The sequence below is a fragment of the Lathamus discolor genome, chromosome 3 (genome assembly GCF_037157495.1).
Source record: "Lathamus discolor isolate bLatDis1 chromosome 3, bLatDis1.hap1, whole genome shotgun sequence".
NCBI lineage: Eukaryota > Metazoa > Chordata > Aves > Psittaciformes > Psittacidae > Lathamus > Lathamus discolor.
Window position 1 is genome coordinate 40,771,214 of NC_088886.1, and position 19,114 is coordinate 40,790,327.

The following is a 19,114-nucleotide window of genomic DNA, read 5'->3' on the forward strand; positions in this document are numbered from 1 at the left end:
CAGTTAGTGTTTTGTTCTGATTTTATATGATATAATGAACAATAGATATTCCTCAAAAATGAAAAGGAACAGTGATAATAAAGCTGTTTTCAGATGTTCTTTTGAAGTATAAATCAGTAATTCGCTTTAACTTGATATTTGGGGTTTATCACTGTGTATATCAAAATAATATATATGACCTTGGAAAAAAGAAGTTTTGTATCCCTGTGAATCAGAGATTTGGAAATTGAAAGATTATGTAATTCCTGATTGTAAAGAAAGCTGATCTGGATGTTTTGAGAATTTTACCCTACATGTAGATCTTTTTGGTAGCTTCAACCAAGTAGCACCATACTGTGCTGCCCCACTTCTTTGTAAGGCAGACATAGCTGTGAGAGAGACACAGCTTAGCTGAAGTATTTTAACAGTGTAGCATCACTGCATAGTAAAGCTACTGTATGCTGAGAGGAAAATATAAGGAATTACTTTGATGGCAGCCTGTACCACAACTAAGAACCTTCAGTCACCTGAATTGAACTGTTACTTGGTCATAGATTAAAACCCAAGACAAAATGTCTGAGTCTTAATGACATTAGAGTAATTTTGGGCATGTGGATGTGTTCAGAGCAAGTGTTACAGGCAGTGTATTAGGCTGAATTTATTTTATAGTCCCAGTATAATACAGGTTTGCCATTTTGGTGCTTGTTCCTGTTCACTGTATGATAGCTGCTGAAGTACCCTGGTCCATGTCGAGTCTACTTAATTTTGTTCTGGATGGGGTGGGTGCATTTCTTTCTGAAAGTTAAAATGTAGTGATGATTCTAGTTTTGCAGCAGTTAATGAACTATAAGGTAGAACTGGAAACCTAAGTTATGAAAAAATGCTTCCATTAGCCATCATATGCAGCCTGAAATCAGCAGTGCATTTGATGAATGCTAATGTTTCCATCCTGTTAAAATTTCCATTCCTTCCAATTAAGTTTGATTGCATTAAGCAAAGTAAAAGAGTATTTTTATTGACATGTCAGTAAAGAAGGAATGAGATTGCATTTGTTCTTAATAGAAGGACTGCCCTTCTACAGTGAATTTGTAAGTGGTGAAATCTATAACAGCCAGTTTCCAGCACACCCTGTAAGTGAAATTAATTTGCCATGTCCACAGTTCTAATGATGATCAGGAATGATCAATGATTGATCTTCATTTGAGCACTGCCCGAGTCATCCTGTTTTGAACAAAGCTGCTTTTTTTTATTATTTTTTTTCCTGGTGGCAATATTAATTTTTATTTAGAGTAAATTTTTTCAACATTTAAATGTTTGAGTTCCTTTTTATTCTTTTTATTTTGTGTAAATACTTTTAGTATCCTAAATATGCCAAAAATCTGTTCCAACAGTAGGAAAACTACTGGCTTTGATTCACATTTAAGCTGGCATGTTAGAAGGACAGCTTCAAAATTTTTGAATCTCAAAAAGAGGATGCTTTAAGCACAAAAGAAATTTTCAATTATGCCATAGTTGAAAAGGGTGGAGAAGTGATATTTATGAGAAGTTTCTCAGTCATTGTCTGTAAATCTGGTTAGAGTAGGGGCATTGTCATGGTCGAAGCATGTGTCCTGAACTTAGGAGCATTTGGAAGAAAAGGACTTGAGTGAATCTGATAGTCTTGTACCACTGAAAAAAGATAGTTTTTATTCTTCAGCTCTTAGCTTTTACCATTCTACCAAATCTGGCATTCGTATGACCTGATGGTAAGCTGATTTAGCTAGGGTAAAATTAACCTGCAAGAAACCCAAAACCTTACTGGAAACTTGGGCAGCAGCAGCAGGAGCGTGACTGCCTCTGTGGGTACCAGCTGCATGTTATACTGGCTCAGATGGGTTTTCTTGCTGCAGCTGCGAAGTTTCCTGAGAAAGTTTATTGTCATTTAAAAAGATTAAAATTAAATTGTTTCCATTGTTACTTCTTGAAACACATCATATATAGGAAAGTGGTGTTTAGTTTTGCAGTGTCATGTGATAACGTTTGTAAATGAATGTCAGCATACATTTTAGCAAAAGGTTGGGCTTCTCAACTTGCTTCACTGTTTATCAGATCTGGGAACAATCAATGAAAATCCCGGATGGAAAACTACAGCATGTTCCAACAAACAAATCAAGAGTAGTACAGAAACAAAACCCACATGGAGTTTGTTTCTCCATGTGTGAGACATCAGTCAAATAATTTCAGTGCTTTACAGTCTGTCCCCTTGTCTTTCCCTCATCTGCCATGCATATGCACACACAGCTCTCTATGGTTATACTGGTATAATTAAGGACTGCAAGGAACTGTTGTGCAGTGCAGTGGCAACCATAAGAGTAGTAGAGATCAACCTGTGAAGTTGTCTCTGCTGCTGAAAACATTATGCATTTGTGTCCTTAGTTCCAAGCAGATTTTGGTTGAAGTAGTGTCCTGATGTTAAGGGACTATTTCATTGTTCTGTAGCCTTGTTTCCTCAGTGTTTCTAACAAATGGAGTGCATACTTGTTAGACACTTTGGCACTGGAAGTTATTATATGTGTTACAACTTGCATTTTAGGGAGGAGATTCTTCAGAAAACTTTATGGGAAAGGGTATCCACTCATGTGATTGAGAATATATACCTTCCAGCAGCACAGACTATGAACTCGGGGACATTTAACACCACTGTGGACATCAAACTGAAGCAGTGGACTGACAAGCAGCTACCTAATAAAGCGGTAGAGGTGAGAACTTACTATTTAAATAAAGAAAAAAATAAAAAAATCTGTGCAAAGCCTGATGAAATGAAAGCATATTTCCAGAGAAGGTGATGGTTTGAAGGGCTCACTGCAGTTCTTCTAACTAGCTTACATGTAAAAGAAGGCTAACAAGATCTTGATGTTGAGAAGCATATACATTAGGAACATTGTATTTTGGTCTTGTGGTGAATTTTCCATGCTAAAGACCAAAAAAAAAACCCCTCTTAAAAGGTTTAACAAACCCTTCAAGCTAGGTATATTTATTTAATAGATTTATGCAAGTTTAACAGAATTCCACTTGCTGCAACATAGCAAAGTGAAATTTAGTCTTGACTTCATTAGTAATGGGTAGGTAAGTCAGCAAAAGAAAAGTCAATGACTTACTCTTTTGCTTGTACATTGTTTTTTGAAAGTATGCAAATTTTCATACTTGCAAGAATTGTCACGAATGTTCCATTATCAGCTGTTGCATAGTATTATGGTCTGTATCACTAGGCATTGTTTGCTAACTTTCTAGGTGGCATGGGAGACTTTGCAAGAAGAATTTTCCCGTTTCATGACTGAACCAAAAGGAAAAGAGCATGATGATATCTTTGATAAACTGAAACAAGCTGTCAAAGAAGAAAGTATTAAGCGACATAAATGGAATGAGAGAGCGGAGGATAGCCTGGTATAATGTAGTGGATTTTTTCTTTTTGCATTGTTGGATAAGTGCTATTGAAATTTTGTTACTTAAGTGGCATATTCAGTACTTTTGCATTCTTTTAATGTAATCATTAAATGATAGAGAGATGTGTCTATCCTTTTCTATGTAGTTTTCTAATTTGGTGTTTCTCATTTCATTTTACTACTACCTTACGTTAACTATTACCCTAAATATCAGCTAATAAAATTATTTTGGTTGGTTCAGGAAAAAGTCCTCCATAATCTTCTGGCTGCCCAAGGACAATCTTGTGAGAATTGTTTAGCATCAGCTCACTTGCTAAGTATAGCCATATCAAATAACAGCATTTCATTACAATCTTTATAGATTCTGTAATCCAGAGAGATTTCATATTGTTTGTTGCATTTTTTACATCAATTATGCTAGGCTATAGAAGAGAGTCAAATTAAAGGCACAAGAAAATAATCTTGGCACTGCTTTGAGAAGCCTCTTGAATAAATCCTGTGTTCCCAGTGCATGCTGTTTTTTATAGAAATCAAAAAATGAGGAGAATGTCAATAATCTTTGTTTTACTGAATTCTGGATAAATTATTTATTTTATGCTAAAAAGATGTTCTGTGTTTCAGCGAGTGATCCAGCATAATGCCTTAGAAGATCGGTCAATATCTGATAAACAGCAGTGGGATGCAGCTATTCATTTTATGGAAGAGACGCTCCAAAGTCGTCTCAAAGACAGTGAGTTGTGTGATGTATTCCACTCTTGTATACCAAATTCGGATCTTGTTCACTTTACTACAGGGTAACTTTTGTTTTAGCACAACTGAGATAGTGGTGACAGTTCAAAGTGGTACCAACAGTGATAGAAATGTTTAGCAAAATGCCGCCTTAAAAGGTAGGTCTTTTATGATGAGAAAGGTGAAAGACAAGTAATAGCGTATGAACACGCATGTAGAAGAGTAGGATAAATTCAGGGAAAATAGTTGGCCCATCTGTGGTTATCAAGCATAATTATTTTTGATGCAAGTTTTAACAAGGTAAGATTATTATATTTTTTTTTTAACTACAGGTTGCAGTCGTTTTTCTATTTTAATAAAAGACATCAACTTTTGCTTTAACCAAAAAAACTCTGACTTGGCTCAGTATGGCGTATCTTACGTTCTTAAACATAAAATGTCCATTCTTGATCTAGCTAATTTTAGAACTATAAATTTGACTGGTTACAGGTATTTTGAGTGATACTTAATATCACGTTTTCTTTTTTAGCTGAATCTGTTATTGAAGATATGGTGGGTCCAGACTGGAAAAAAAGATGGTTATACTGGATAGGCCGCACCAAAGAACAGGTGAAAGGAAAAGATAGTTCACTACCTTTTGAAAACTGATTATTAGTTAGCAAATTTTAAAAAATACTGTTCCTCTTCCCTCTATATTTAGATGATTAAAAAACAGTTTAAAATAACTTTTAAATATTTTGCAATTAGTTTTAGTATTCATCTATTTAAATAGAGCACCACAGAGAATTCCATATACTTTGTTCATATTGCAGATGCATACTGGTTTGTAAACTGTACTCCAGCTGAAGGATGGAGAACATCTTTGCTACTATATTATTGGCGTGAATATTAAAGTCTTTCATTAGAAAGAAACAGGGTGGAAACTGCCCTGTTCTTTTCTGTACTTTCAAAGGGTGCCTCTTGAGCAGAAGTCGCTATGGTTTTTTATCATTCTCCGTTTGGATTTGATTAGTATGTAATGGGATAGTCACACAGTTGTATCTTCTGATTAAGTTTTTTCACCATGACTTCTCTTCTTGTTTGCTTATAGCTTTTGGAAATTTCTTTTAAATTTTAAATACCATGTTCTGCTCAGTGCCCAGAGATTATGGGCTTTTAATGTTACTTTTTCTAGCTATTTCTCAAACTCAATCATACTTTAAAGGTGTAAGTAGAGTTTAAAATAATTGTTTCAGAGGAAGGAGTTTTACAGTCAACTGTATGGAGTCAGGTATGGGAGAAAGGCGGTGACTTCAACCTACCTTATTTGAATATAACGAACAGCAAATTAAAGGGATGAATCCATGGAGAGTTCTTACTAGCTATTGGGGAAAAGTGACAATTCTCATGAGTATCACAGGTGATTATGTGAATGTGAACTCCGCTAGTGGATGTTCATGTAACAGAAAGGAGGCTAACACCTCTGGCTTATTTTTTTTCCACCTACCTCTTCCTCTTCTACATTTCTGTGCACAGTGAGAAGAAAAAAATGTGAAAAACTGACTGAATTATCCATTTAAAAGCACTGTATTTTAGATGTATTTGTGCAAGTACCCTTTTGAGTCACTTTAATAATTGAAAGTGTCAAAGTTACTTTCACTTCTGGCTTATCAAGCAGGTAGACTGTTTATTGAGGAGGTGCTGATTATCTTTGAATCTGTAAGAATTACTTCTAACTAAACATTTTTATCCTAGAATATTCGTAATGAAACAAAAAATGAACTTGAGAAATTAATCAAATGCAATGAAGAACATGCAGCTTATCTGGCAAATGATGAAGTGACAACTGTCAGAAAGAATCTTGAAGCAAGAGGAGTAACAGTGGATCCGTGTCTGGTAAGATGCGGATTTGTAACAAAACATATGGAAGCACCCGGTGAACATTTGAATGTTCTTTCTAGATAGTATGCAAAAGACTCCATCTAAATACTGAATTTGTAATCCAGATGTTTCCAAATGAATTACTAAATGACTGCTTGCACACAATTCACACACTTCTGTTGGCTGCTAGACAAATGCAGTACAACGCATTCATTTTCTACAGTAACTGGCTACCTTTTCTTAACATGAATACATGTACTTATTCAGGGTATAAGAGTTATTTAAGTACTTGCTGCCTCTTTCCTATACAGCACTTACCATACCTTTTTGTGAAGGTCACAGTAATGATCCACGTCTTCTACGTGAGGATTTTTTATTTTTTATTTTTTTTTGTAAGAGACATATCTATATGCATATTTGATTGTGAAGAACTGGGACATAAATAAGCCTAATCAAGAAAAATTACAAATGATTGTTTACAGAAGTCCATTAAATGTTTCTCTATGCTCAATCAGGTTTAATTGATAAAGTAATGGGTAGTACTCAGAAATGTATTCTCCATCTTAAAGATTGCGTCATGCCAAGAGCAGAACAATTTGTCCTGTTTTGTCGTATATAATTTAAATGCATTTCAGGTGCAGACAATATTTTTAAGAATTCAGTTAGGTTACAGGCATGGAATAGTAGATTTTAAAATTGACAATCAACTGTTATGTTTGCCAAATCTAGCTAAGGCATTTATCATATCCCTGTTGCAGACAAATTGCTGAGAAAGGTTTAAATGTATACTACATAACAGGAATAGTGGAAATTGGAGTTACATTTTGAAATTAAATATGACCATTAAACTATGCATGATTATGTATGTATTTATTTAGTAAAAATTAAGCACTGTTTTCCTAGATTAAAGACACATGGCACCAAATTTATAGAAGATATTTCCTGAAGACTGCTTTGAACCACTGCAATCTGTGTCGAAGAGGCTTTTATTATTACCAGAGGCATTTTGTGGACTCGGAGGTAAATTGAAGTACAGATACGCAGTGGTTGTTTGGCTTAATATTTCCATCTCAGTTGAAAAAAAAAAAAATCTACAAATACTTTAAACTAGCCTGACCTTTCTTTTGTATCCTTTACCTTAAGATAGCTGGTGTTCTTAGATATGTTTTACATGAGGCTTGTAATTGATAAAATGCCATCCTGGTGGTAATTATATAAAATGATCATCCATGGTCATGGTATCAGCCATGACCTAAACATTTGTTACTTACTGGTGTGTCTGGAAAATATACTATTAAAGGAAGTATTGTACAGCTATTGATATCTTGTTGGTATCCCTTTCTCCTATTTTCCCGTTGATAATTATTTACCTCACTGATACCAAAAATTCAGAAAACATTAAAAACATTAACTAAGGGGGTTTTATAAGGTAAGTATGATAAATAAGTGTTTAGAACTTGGAACCACATGTGATCAATGGGGGGAAAAAATAAGCCAAACAAAAACCCACAAACAAAAAACGCCCCAACAAATAACTGTGGAGCTTACAGACAGGTCTTTTAAATGACTTTCCAGTTTTGTAAACTGAAGTGCAACAAATGACAGTATGCACAAAATTGCACAAAGAAAACTATATTTTAAATCAAGAAAATTATTGGAAAGGTAGAGCTCCTCATATTCTGTGGATTTTGCTTTTCTTTTTAATGAGAAAAAGTGTTCCCCTTGGAGCCAGAAATCTTTACTACTGTGGAAATACCTTTGCCTGTAAGAGCTGAAAAAATGAGATCAGAGAGCTACGTCTTTGTGACACTTAACCTCCTATATCTGTTACTGTCTTTATAAGATGTTGTAATGGGAAGTAATTACCTGCCATCCTTGCAGATGTAGAAGCTGTCTGTTCTGTTAACAAATACATTCTTGACACAACACTGTATTCAAAAGTGTTTGTCAGACAGGGAGTTCATCAGCTGTTTGTCTTTTAATGTGTTTGCTATGAACAAGTGTGATGCTTCAGTGAGCGTTAGATTATACTCACCAGCTTGCATGTGGTGTGTGCAAATTGTTTTTCTGTGATATTCCTTGATGTGGCTCTTTCTGTTGAAAACAGTCTATGTAAAGGTGATGGGGTATACTAAATAAGGGACATGGTTCTTGAGAAGGGGTTTTATGTGTTTCCTTGTTCCCTGCACCAGTTATTCTGTGGTATTTTTGTGCAAGATCAGGATATGTATACATGGGCTTACAGTTGCCATTAAAAATGTCAAGAGATTCTTGTATAAGTGTAGGATGTTCACTGGATCTCAGAGGTCTGACGGTACAACTTCCCTCGTTTCAGCTTGAATGTAACGATATTGTCCTCTTCTGGCGAATACAGCGAATGCTGGCAATTACAGCAAATACATTGAGGCAGCAGCTTACTAACACTGAAGGTAAGGCTTATAGTGAGTTGATGTGTTTGAAACAAAAAAAATGGTTAGAAATTTTCTGGTGTTCGTCTAGCTATATGTTCTTCCCATGCTTAGCATGGCTGGCTGGTTTTTGTGTCCTGGCTAGGATAATTTAAAGATGCAGAGTAAATAGATTTTGACATTCTATTTACAGTGAAGGATTGAGTGTAAATAGAATGTCAAATAATTAAGATACTCACCAGTTTAAAATATTTTTAGCTTATGTGATGTCACTTGTCAGTATCTTTTTCCAGGCAGAAAGAACTTCAACAAATAGTGACTATTTTCCTTTTTTTTTTTTTTTTTTATTATTTTTTCCCCTCAGGTCAATCTGTCTGTAGATTTTAATTTAAAATGTTTGATATAAAAAGTAGTTCTAGTGGATTCTAATCTGCCATTTAATATCTAGAAAAGCTTATACAACAGCAGCTTCCTTACAAATCATCATTTATATAGCAATTGGCTAGTGCTATGGTACAGCTACTAAAAACAACCTTTGATCTGTAAAATAGTTTTCAGCCTCTTCTTGAGGACAGTACAAGTAAAAGGTTTGAGCTTTGTCATGTGATGCATGTTACCGTCCATGTTATCCTAAATGTGGAAAGCTAGGTTCTGTCTCTTTGAATCACCTACCTCATTGACAACTGCTGGGGTGAAATTAGGAAGTTTCGTTAGGAGGTACTCCCTCAAAGTATAAAAGGCAAGGATATGAATGTTATGATGGACATAATGCTGCTTTAAAGAGCTTTTGGTTGCTCTTAGCCTTGTATGTACAGCAGCACCCCTCTGTGTGTCACCAATCCTTCAATACCACATTCTGCTAGTATTAGTAACTTACTTTTCCATGTTTTACCTTTTAATTGACTTGGCCTTGGCTCATCTGATGAGGGTGACATTGATAGTAAATACGTAACTTAATGGCCCAAACTAGGGGTTTGTGTATTAAGAAATTTGCCTTTTCTCTAATCACATTAGTTTCTCTGGTAAGACACACTACTTCTCCCACAGACCTTCCAAAAATTTTGCCCTTAGGTCATGACAGGTGCAAGTGTTACCACTCACCTTATTTTTTTGTTGGTTTGTTGTTTTGGGGTCTTTTTACAGTAAGGCGCTTAGAGAAGAATGTAAAAGAAGTGCTTGAAGATTTTGCTGAGGATAATGAAAAAAAGGTGAAGCTCCTAACTGGCAAGAGAGTCCAGCTTGCAGAGGATCTCAGTAAGTACCTACTCTGTAGTGTTTCGGAACTAGTTTGTAATGAAGCAAATCCTGACCACTGTCCTTAGAACAATTATTGTGATATGGGTTGTTCATGTGCAAGCATTTAATCGATATCACAAATGGAATTTTTCTTAAATACAGTGAGATCTTACTGATTCAGATGTAGAGATGGTAGTATAATGTAATAAAACAACATAATTTACACTGAATATACAATGTAAGGGAGCACTAGCAAATACATAATGTTTAATCCCTTATTATTTTGCACTGAAATCAACTTAAATTTTTTGCATTGTCAATTTTGCTTCTCAACAGCATCAGGAATAATCTCCCATCTCAAAGCAATAACATCTGGGATCATTATTTCGTAAACTAAGACTAGACCTGTAAGACCAGCCTGTCTGTGTATTTATAACCCTAAGTGCCTGCATATTAGCATATATGCTTCAAGTTTGTAGTATTCATTTCATAAATCACTGTGTAGAGAAAACACCATCACTGCACCATGTTTCGTTAGATTCAGGAGGTCATACATACCACATGTATTATTCTAAGGAAATAATTACTATTCAGCATAAAACCGTGTATGATGACATGTTCTGTTTTATTATACCTGTGGGAATATTTTAAACTGTCACTGCTTAGCTTTGTAGTCAAATCAGCAGTGTTCTCTCTACTTTCTGCATGCTTTTATTGCTAAATGGTTATAACTTTTATGGCAGGGATTTCTTTGCCTTTCCCTTAGTGAATAGAGTGCTTTTCTGTGGTGCATTTTCCTTATACTCCTGAGACAGTTTTTGATAGCGTAGAGCACAGAACTCTCAGGTGGCTGCACAAGTAATTTCCTTCTTACAGCATTTAGTGGTGATCAGGACTATGATTAAGGAAAAAAAAATTCCGACTCCCACAACATGCATTCATAAAGTATTTGTATTTTAATTAGGAGTGGAATGGAAGGGATCTCCTGAATCGTGAATTCTAGTCTCTCTCTGTTTCAGGCAGCTGTGTTTATATTATTCAGCTCATTCATGTATCTTGAGCTCCATTTTTAAATAGGTAACTTCTTGGGACTCACTGTTCGTACTGGAAACAGCTTTCAGGATATCATTTCTCTGATGGTTACAAACAGTCTTTTAATTCCAGTCTAAATTTGTAAATATGAGGCTGGGATTCGCTTCCTGATTAGAAACTACTTGCAAATCTAAATTATTTAGTTATAGGAGGAAGCTTCCTCCTGTTGCTGATGATATGGCAACACTGTCTTGCTTCTGTTCCAGTGCTTCAGCGTTAAAAGACTAATGTGTTTTGTTTGCTAAGGGTACTGGTTAATATCAAGTGGTTTCTAACATGGGTGGCCTAGTCCCCTAACGAGAGCTCATATAAGATTTAAAACTTATTTGAACGAGTTTTGTTGTCTGTGTTCTATAGGCTTGACTGGTATTTTAACCCTATATATAAATTTTCCGTTATAGTTCCTTAGGCTCTGAGTCAGGCTGCTTCCTGGTGTATACTTCCCAGGTTTCATTATAGATATCTTAGTGTAAACAGATTTTTTGAATAGTTTCTAACAAATTATGTATTTTATAATATAGTAAATGTTACTTTTTCTTCAAAAAAAGGCTTTAAATGTGATGTAAATGTGCTCCTTATCATAAATATAATCATGATACTTTTACCAGTGAAAAATGACTAAGTTCGTGGAAATAAAGGAGCCCTAGGACCAGAGACGATCTGGAAGACAGGATCATAGCATGCAAAAGTAGGCAGAGCAGAAGATGAATAGCTAAGTTGGAAAAAGTTACTTTAAAAATGTCCTAAAATATAATCAACCTGTAAGAATTCCTGTGTCGAAAGAGGCTTATGATTGGTGTATCTCAGGCCTACCTCTGACAATGAGCGGTGTGGGTACTTAGAGAACACTATAAGAACAGGTTAAGCATACAGTAGTACTTGCCTGGTGTGCTCTTTCAGCATCTGATAGTCTGTGGCTCCAAGATTTCCTAATCCACCAGTAATATCTTTGTGATTAACAGCCATTCATGAATGTGTTTTCTCCCTCCGGTGAATTTCTCTAATTGCTTTTTGAACTCATGTAAACTTTGGCATCTGCAACATCCTGTGGCAATTAGTTCCAGAGTTTAACTACACATTGTGTGAAAAAGTGCTTCCTTTTGTTTGTTTTTGAGCCACCTGCCAGTTTCATTTGGTTCTCCTCAGTTCTTGCACTGGGAAAAATACTCAGCAATCTTTCTCTGTTCATTTTTCTGTGCCACTCATGACTTCATAGATGTTTATACTACCTGCACTCCCTCTTTCTTTTTCCTGACTTGAAAAGTTATTAATCTGTGTAGTTGCTTCCTTGCATGGACATTGTTTCGTAGCTTCAGTCAGCATTGCCACTCTTTCTCCTTTTTTAGTTCTGCTAAACTCCTTGAGATGAAAGAGCAGAACTGCACGGAGTATTCAAAATGTATCTGCATTATGAATTTATACAGTTGCATTGTGGTGCTTCCTGGTTTTTAATCAGGTGGGGTTTTTTTTACAGTAATTCCTTGTAGTGCATTCCCTTCCACACTGGTTTAATGCAGTTTTTTACAGCCTCCCTCACAACTTTGGTGCATTATTTATATTGAAGTTCTTCACAAAAGTTGTCTGTCAGTTGAAGAACATACCCAGGCCTTTCACCCTATCTTGGGATAGCATCATCAGCAACAGGAAGCATTACATTTACTTTCCGATTCGCACGTGCATCTTGATTGTGTTCATTGCTGAAGCACAAAACATTTTTATTTGAAATGTATTCCATGCAACTTATATTTTACTATATGCTTAGTTAAATCAATATCTTAAATATACTATGTGCTAGATTCTGTAAGAAGTAAGATGAGGTAGAGGGAGCTAAAAGTGCAACGGGAAATGTTTTATTTTAAAAAGAGAATTTCCACCCATAAATATTTCGGCTTTCTTGTCAGTACTGCCCTGATTGTACTGCAGGCTTTAAGGCACTGACTGTGGCTGGAGGGAGAATATAGTATCTCATGGTGGCAAGTCAGTCCCTTCAAGTGCCTATGGCTGTGTTATACACAAGTGTGTGTAGCTCTATGCAAAGCTTTCCCATTTTCTTTTTTTTTTTAATATAAATTACTGTTTGTTTCTACAATACCTTATGTCATGGTTTAAGTGAGCCCAGGATACCTTAGAAGATGGATTAGTCAGAACATATCCTTTAATTCTGTCAGTAATCTTTTATAGTATTTACTAGGTCATACTAGTTTATCCTGTATTTGGTATTTAACTTTTCTGAAGTGACTGACATAGAACATTCATGTGGGCTGCCTCTGAAGTTAATGAAAGTTTTTAAATTGTAAATGTACTTCAGAACTTTTTTCTGCAAAATTTGTTAAAATATTAAAACTGCTGGCATTCGTGTAGTTTCAGGATCTTTTTGATGGCATTGCTGAAGTGGGTTGGTTATTTGCAAAAGATAATTCTTTGAAGTCACACCTTACCTAGAACTAAATATTTTTAGTTACATTTTTCAGTATTGGGTAATAAATATATTTTTCTGGGGGAAAAATGACAATGTAAGTGAAAAAAATGTGGGGTTTGAGATTAATATATTTTTTTCTGCTGGTTTATTTTTAATACACATAATAGAGTATTTCTGCTGAAATTACTACCCTATAGTTCTATGGCATTTACTCTGTACTACTCTATTACTACTCTATAGCATGTACAGATAACTTTCTGTGGGCTGTTTTTTAACATGGCTTTTTTCCATTGGATGTTGAGCTCCCAGTGAAAGGATTCCCGGAACTACTGAATTGCTTCCAGAATTCCACTCTGCTGGACTTTCTCGTTCTATATACAGAGCAAACTTCCTTAATAGTGTGAACTTAATAGTTGCCATACAACTTTCCAACACAAGATGGCAATGAACGGCTTTTATAGGAGGAAGAGGGAAGATGAGTATGCAGCAGAGCTGGTGCCAAGCCTCCCATCTCTGGTTATTTTTTGTTGCATCTTGAAGCATGACCATGGCTTAGACAGTTGGCATTGGTTTCTTGGATGTTAGGTTTTTTTGTCTGAGAGGAAGATGAACTTGCCTAACCTTGTCACTCTTGTTTTCCACTTTTTGGGGGTGTTTTTATGACACACAGTTCATGAAGATAGCAAGGTATGGTCATTTTTTCTGTTACACATTTCTCATTAGCAAGTACAGGAAAAGTAGTAGTTTACTAAGCTTTGTTACCAAAAAACTGTTACAAACTGAATGCTTTAATAATTTCTTGCAGTGTCTTATCCTAAACCCAGGCTACATATATTCATATTGCAGTAGCATTTAAAACATGGTAGGTGGTGCACATGTTCATTGAATACCTAAGAGGAATCGGCAGTCAACAGTTTTGCCGTTGACTTCACTAGAGATGAAGTTTCACAGACCCCAAAGAAATACACATGCTTTATCTTCAGTTATTTCTTCTCATCCTTTTAAACAGCTAAACTATGAATTTTGCGAAGTTATCTTTTATGCGCACGTGATAAACACATAGAACACATATAAGGGTAGTACATACAGAGCGTCTTTCCTAGGTCAGCATTCTACTCCAATACCCTGTTTCCCCACAGTTAAAAAAGGAAAAGAAAACCCAAAACTTCACCAAATTATAAGTAAAATAATGTGCATTTACACAGGGAGAGTCATTGGCAGGAGGTGGGAAAGGACTTGCAGGGTGCTTGTGGAAACTTGATCCTGAAATTACTAGGTATAAATGTGAAGGGGTCAGCCTCCAAATTCATCTGTCAGGAATATTGACACCTGTACAGGTGTCATGGGCTAGCTGAGACTTCGTTCTGCACAAAAGCTGTTTGAAACTTTTGATAAGTGAGCCCTCACATGAAGAAAAGATAGCTTAGGGGCATTTTTTGAATTGTACCATGCATTTGTAAGGCATGAAATGTAACAGTTTGCAGAACTTTATTTTTTTCCTGGTAAAGACTAAAACATATAAAAATTTAACCAGTGTTACAGTAAAATACTCTCAAGTTTTATATCTAAAATCATTGCTTTCAAGTCACTGCATTAACTTCTTAACTGTTCTCTTGTCTTGAATCCATTAGTGTTGAATATCAACCTTTTGCAAACTTTGAGCATGAATGATTTAATACCATATATGCATATAATAAACTTGCCATTTTAATGGAGTTAGAAAGCTGATGTTAGATGAGGTTGGTACTTCTGTATGGAAGTTGCTGACTCAGGATCTGGAATTCTTGTGATGTATTTGACTAAGCTGAGTGTGTCTGTTGTATGTAATGAACAGATATAAATCCAAGCAAGTCTCCTTTTTGTTACGCATCTGTGCAAAGTTGGGGATGAAGTTTGTGAGCAGTGCTTTGCAGGTAGTGATTTGCTCTGTGGTTACCTTATTTTTTTCTTTCATTGCTGTTAGCTGTAGAATAAAAATGTTGTGTGAAATTAACCCTGTGTGTAGTAAATATTGCTGTAGCCTGATTAAATTTCAGTCCCTTGAGATGACTGTCAGCAATATTTTGATTTGACCTCTTTCCTACATGACATTGTTGATTACATGTGCTCCTTAAAATTATGCTCTGAATTGGCTTTGCAAAACCTTTGCTTCCATTTTCTATTAGGAGCTTCAACTGTTTTGAAAGGTCACAGCATTTCATAGGGGGCAAAGCTCAGCTGTAAGGGGAAAGATTCTTTCTCAGATAAGTATATCTTGGGTAATTTTCCCCTAGAAACCAGAGACAGACAAAACAGCTCAAAAGGCAGTGGTTAATAGTCCTTAAATTGATCCTTACAGAACCGATATGGGTTTCAGTGTTTACAAGATGTAGAAAAAAAAAAAGGTATAATTTTGAAGATATTTTAATGTAGACCCTAGATTTCTCCCTCACTGCTCAAAAACAGACACAGGAACGAGGAAAGCATCCTAGAAATCCAAATGGAGGAGTAATTTTATTAGAATCTGCAAAACTACAGTTCTTTTGTGCTTTCATTTCTTTCACAGTGCCAAAATATTGGGAGTTTCAGAAGCTACATAAGTAAAAACATGGTCACTTCGTATTTGTGAGACAACTTGCAGAAGTGGCAGCAATCTTGCTTTGCTCCTTTCGGCTCATCATAGCAGTGAGGAACACTCAGTTAAAGTTAGATCCTGAGCTGCAGAACATTACACCAGGAGATGTTGTGACCTTCTAACCAGGCATACACATAGTGGCCATTTCCCTCTGGGAATCGCCAAACAGGTATCTAACTTCTGATAAACATGTGCAGGGCAGCGACTATCTTCACAGTCCTCTGCCGTCAGCTTCCCCCAGGATGTTAATATGGCCTGCATCTTATCAGAGGCTGGTTGTCAGTTACAGCACATTAATTTTTCATACAGAAAAATATTCCTTCACTATGAGGGTGCTGAGGCACTGACACAGGTTGCTCAGAGAAGCTGTGGTTGCCCATCCCTGGCAGCTTTTCAAGGCCAGGTTGGACGGGGATTTGAACAGCCTGGTCTAGTGGAAGGTGTCCGTGCCCATTGTATGAGGTTAGAACTAGATGAGCTTTAATGTCCCTTCCAACCCAAACCATTCTTTGATTCTGTGATTTTTGACAAAATCACAACCAGTCAAATAAAGTGTGGGCTGTCTGTGCCTAAGAATTCAAGCTTATGCTGGTGTCAACAATGTGCTGGTGGCAGTATGAATCCTGTGCTCCCTTTGAGCTCTGTAGATGTCCTGGTGCTCTGTGGTGCAGGAAGTCGGAGGGCAACATGCTTGGAATCAGTCTGTGCAGTTGTGTCTTCAGTTTTCCCTGCCTTTGAACATAAGCAAGTCAACAGTGCATCCCATTATTTTCAGTGATTTGTGATACTCTGTTAGAATGCAAATTAATTGGGTTTTTTTTTTCATTATTATTGTATTTTTAATTCCATGTAGATAATTTATGAAATTAACTCAAGCAAGTGTGCTTTGACATGAAGGACACTGGTTGAATGTTTAAAGTTCATTGTTTTTTTTTGTTTGGTTCTTTTTCTCCTTTGAGTTTTGGGGCAGCTGCAAAAACTAATGAATTAAAACCAGAAGAATGTGTAGGACAGCCTGTGTCAGAGTGCAGATAGGGTAGTTCCTGCTTTGTGTCATGGCAGAAAGTGTTTTTAAAAGCTGCATCTTCTCAGAGAGGGAAGTAATCCTCAAGGGAGAACATAGATCACTTGTAAACCTCCTGTGATGGAGTGATGGTTTACTTAACTTAAGAATCCCAGATGACCAAAGTCTGTCTGCTGTGACTTCTTAAAGTTACTGATGAAGAGTTAGGCAGCGAGATGTCCAGGTTCTAAAATGGATCTTTCCAAAGTTCAGCAGATTTGTCACTAACTAAGCGAAGCCTATCACTTAAAGCTGACATTGAAAAATAATGATAAACTGTTACGTGAGTAATGACATATTTAATGCCTGCTAATCTTACCCATGTGTCTCGTACTGAAGGATTCAAAAATTTCCTTTATGATGCAAGGATGAAAACACCTAGGTGGATGCTATTTTCCTTTTAGTACTGGTTGCTTATGAGAGTACCTGTTAATCAAAATTTAAATATGTACTTATCATGGAGAGATTACAGTTTGTATAAATGCAAACTGTTAAACTGACCAGTGTATGTGTTTGTTTTGAGCTAATATGGAACTGTGGAGTGTAACTTTCTCATTTTCAAAAGCTGGAGAAGTCAGTGTCATGTATGTTGCACATTGTTAATGTTGTAGTGGAGCCCACTTTGCTTGTAATTTGGAAGTCAATATAAAAACAAAAGGGAAGGCAATAGTTTATTATCAATCCTAGCTAAAAATAAGAAAAGAAAACATAGAGCAACCTGGTTTTCTTCAGGGCATGATGGCTTAAGTTTCTGACTACTGAAAAATTAAGTTTATTATTATGATCCAAAAATTACTTATCACCATGTCATTTTCCAACATCTTCTTTTAGAGAGACTTTCACTTAAATAGTCCCAATATTTTATTACCTGGCTAACTAAAAAGTATGATTTATTTTGGGTTGAGAACCAACAAATATCAGTTACTTCTTATGTTAAAGTCTGTTTACAGTTTTATAGCCTTAAGGTTACAGTAGCCTTTACATAAGTAATTTGCCTTTATAGCTGTATATGTTCCTTCTGCATAAGAAGAAGTTAGGGGTTTTTGTTTGTTTGTTTGTTTAATTACTGGATGAATCATTGGGTAGTATTTCTAGTGTATTTTTATACTTCTAACTACTTCCACCCAAAAACGAGCATCATCATGTTCTGATTCATTCTGGCTTAACAGTTTTGATTTTGAAATTCAGTCTTTCTGTGTCCATAAGTCTGATTCAGGATGTGAGTGTGTTTTATGAGGTTGGTTGCCTTGTCGTTCTGCTCTTAAGCTGCTTCTAGCTGTCCAGGAAACAGGACAGCTAAATTCTGTTGAAAGGTTGAGTTATTAGAACAGTTTCAATTAAAACTCTAAGGTAGGGACAGAGGTCTGAAAGGTGCCCAAGTCCTGCCTTGCTATTGCAGACATCGAGACTCTAATAAACTCTCATCGTGACTCTCAGTATAGATTAGTAATCATTTTTACATTAAGCTAATTTGACAGTATAGAAATGTATACTAGCTTGAGACCTCACACCACGGTTCAGTAATAGTTTCTTTTCTGTAGACAAGCAGGACTGATGTGTAATAGCCCTAGAAACATATTTTGTATGAAGTCATTAGTCTGCATAGTTGTCATTTTGCTTCAGCCCCGTACCTCAGTTCTCATATGTTCTGTCAGAGACAGAAAGACTTCGTGCTTCCCAGCACTGAGGAGCCCTGGGGACTGCTCCAAGAAACACAGCTTCTGTTCTGTTAGGCTGAGGAGGGGGGAAGTGTGTTGTGGAAGCTGTTTCATTAAGATGCAGAGGTCTTGCTTGTGAATCTGGGGCAGCTATAGATTAGGATACTGTTTGATTATTAATTTACAGGTTCATCAGTCCAATGTCCAATTCCCATTTCTGGTGCTAAAAAGCATTATTATAATTCTGAACAACATTCCAGTGTTCAATACCTTGTAAAAATAGCTGAAGTGCTTTCAGGCAAGTTCTCTTCTGCTGCTCAGTTATCTTTAGTCTGAAATAAAGGTGGTACTGTTTTGCACAGGCAGCTGATAGCTTTGCTCAAATATGATATGCAAGGATTAAGTAATATGATATTGATACTTGCAATGAAAGTGATGTCAACTGTAATATTCCCCCCGTACCCCTCATCTAAAATGACTTCTTAAGACTAAGATCTTACTATTTTTCTATGACAGGTTAAATACAGAATCTGGAGGTGATATTTTCCTGTTTTAGTGGTGGATTTACCTACAACAGGAAAAAGGAGAAATGTATGCTATGTATCTGTCTTTGTACAAAACAGGCTCCTTGGTT

The 19,114-nt window shown here is 36.1% G+C and overlaps 1 protein-coding gene across 11 annotated transcripts in view; it reads left to right on the forward strand.

Moving 5' to 3' along the window:
• Positions 1-19,114, forward strand: part of OPA1 (OPA1 mitochondrial dynamin like GTPase) — a 54,106-nt gene that overhangs the window by 25,592 nt on the left and 9,400 nt on the right. For all 11 annotated transcript variants that reach the window (XM_065674827.1, XM_065674831.1, XM_065674829.1 and 8 more), the window contains 8 exons: positions 2,552-2,717; positions 3,250-3,402; positions 4,023-4,131; positions 4,660-4,739; positions 5,865-6,005; positions 6,894-7,010; positions 8,326-8,419; positions 9,542-9,652. In XM_065674827.1, the coding sequence (XP_065530899.1) occupies positions 2,552-2,717; positions 3,250-3,402; positions 4,023-4,131; positions 4,660-4,739; positions 5,865-6,005; positions 6,894-7,010; positions 8,326-8,419; positions 9,542-9,652 (971 nt within the window). The remainder of the gene's footprint in view (positions 1-2,551; positions 2,718-3,249; positions 3,403-4,022; positions 4,132-4,659; positions 4,740-5,864; positions 6,006-6,893; positions 7,011-8,325; positions 8,420-9,541; positions 9,653-19,114) is intronic.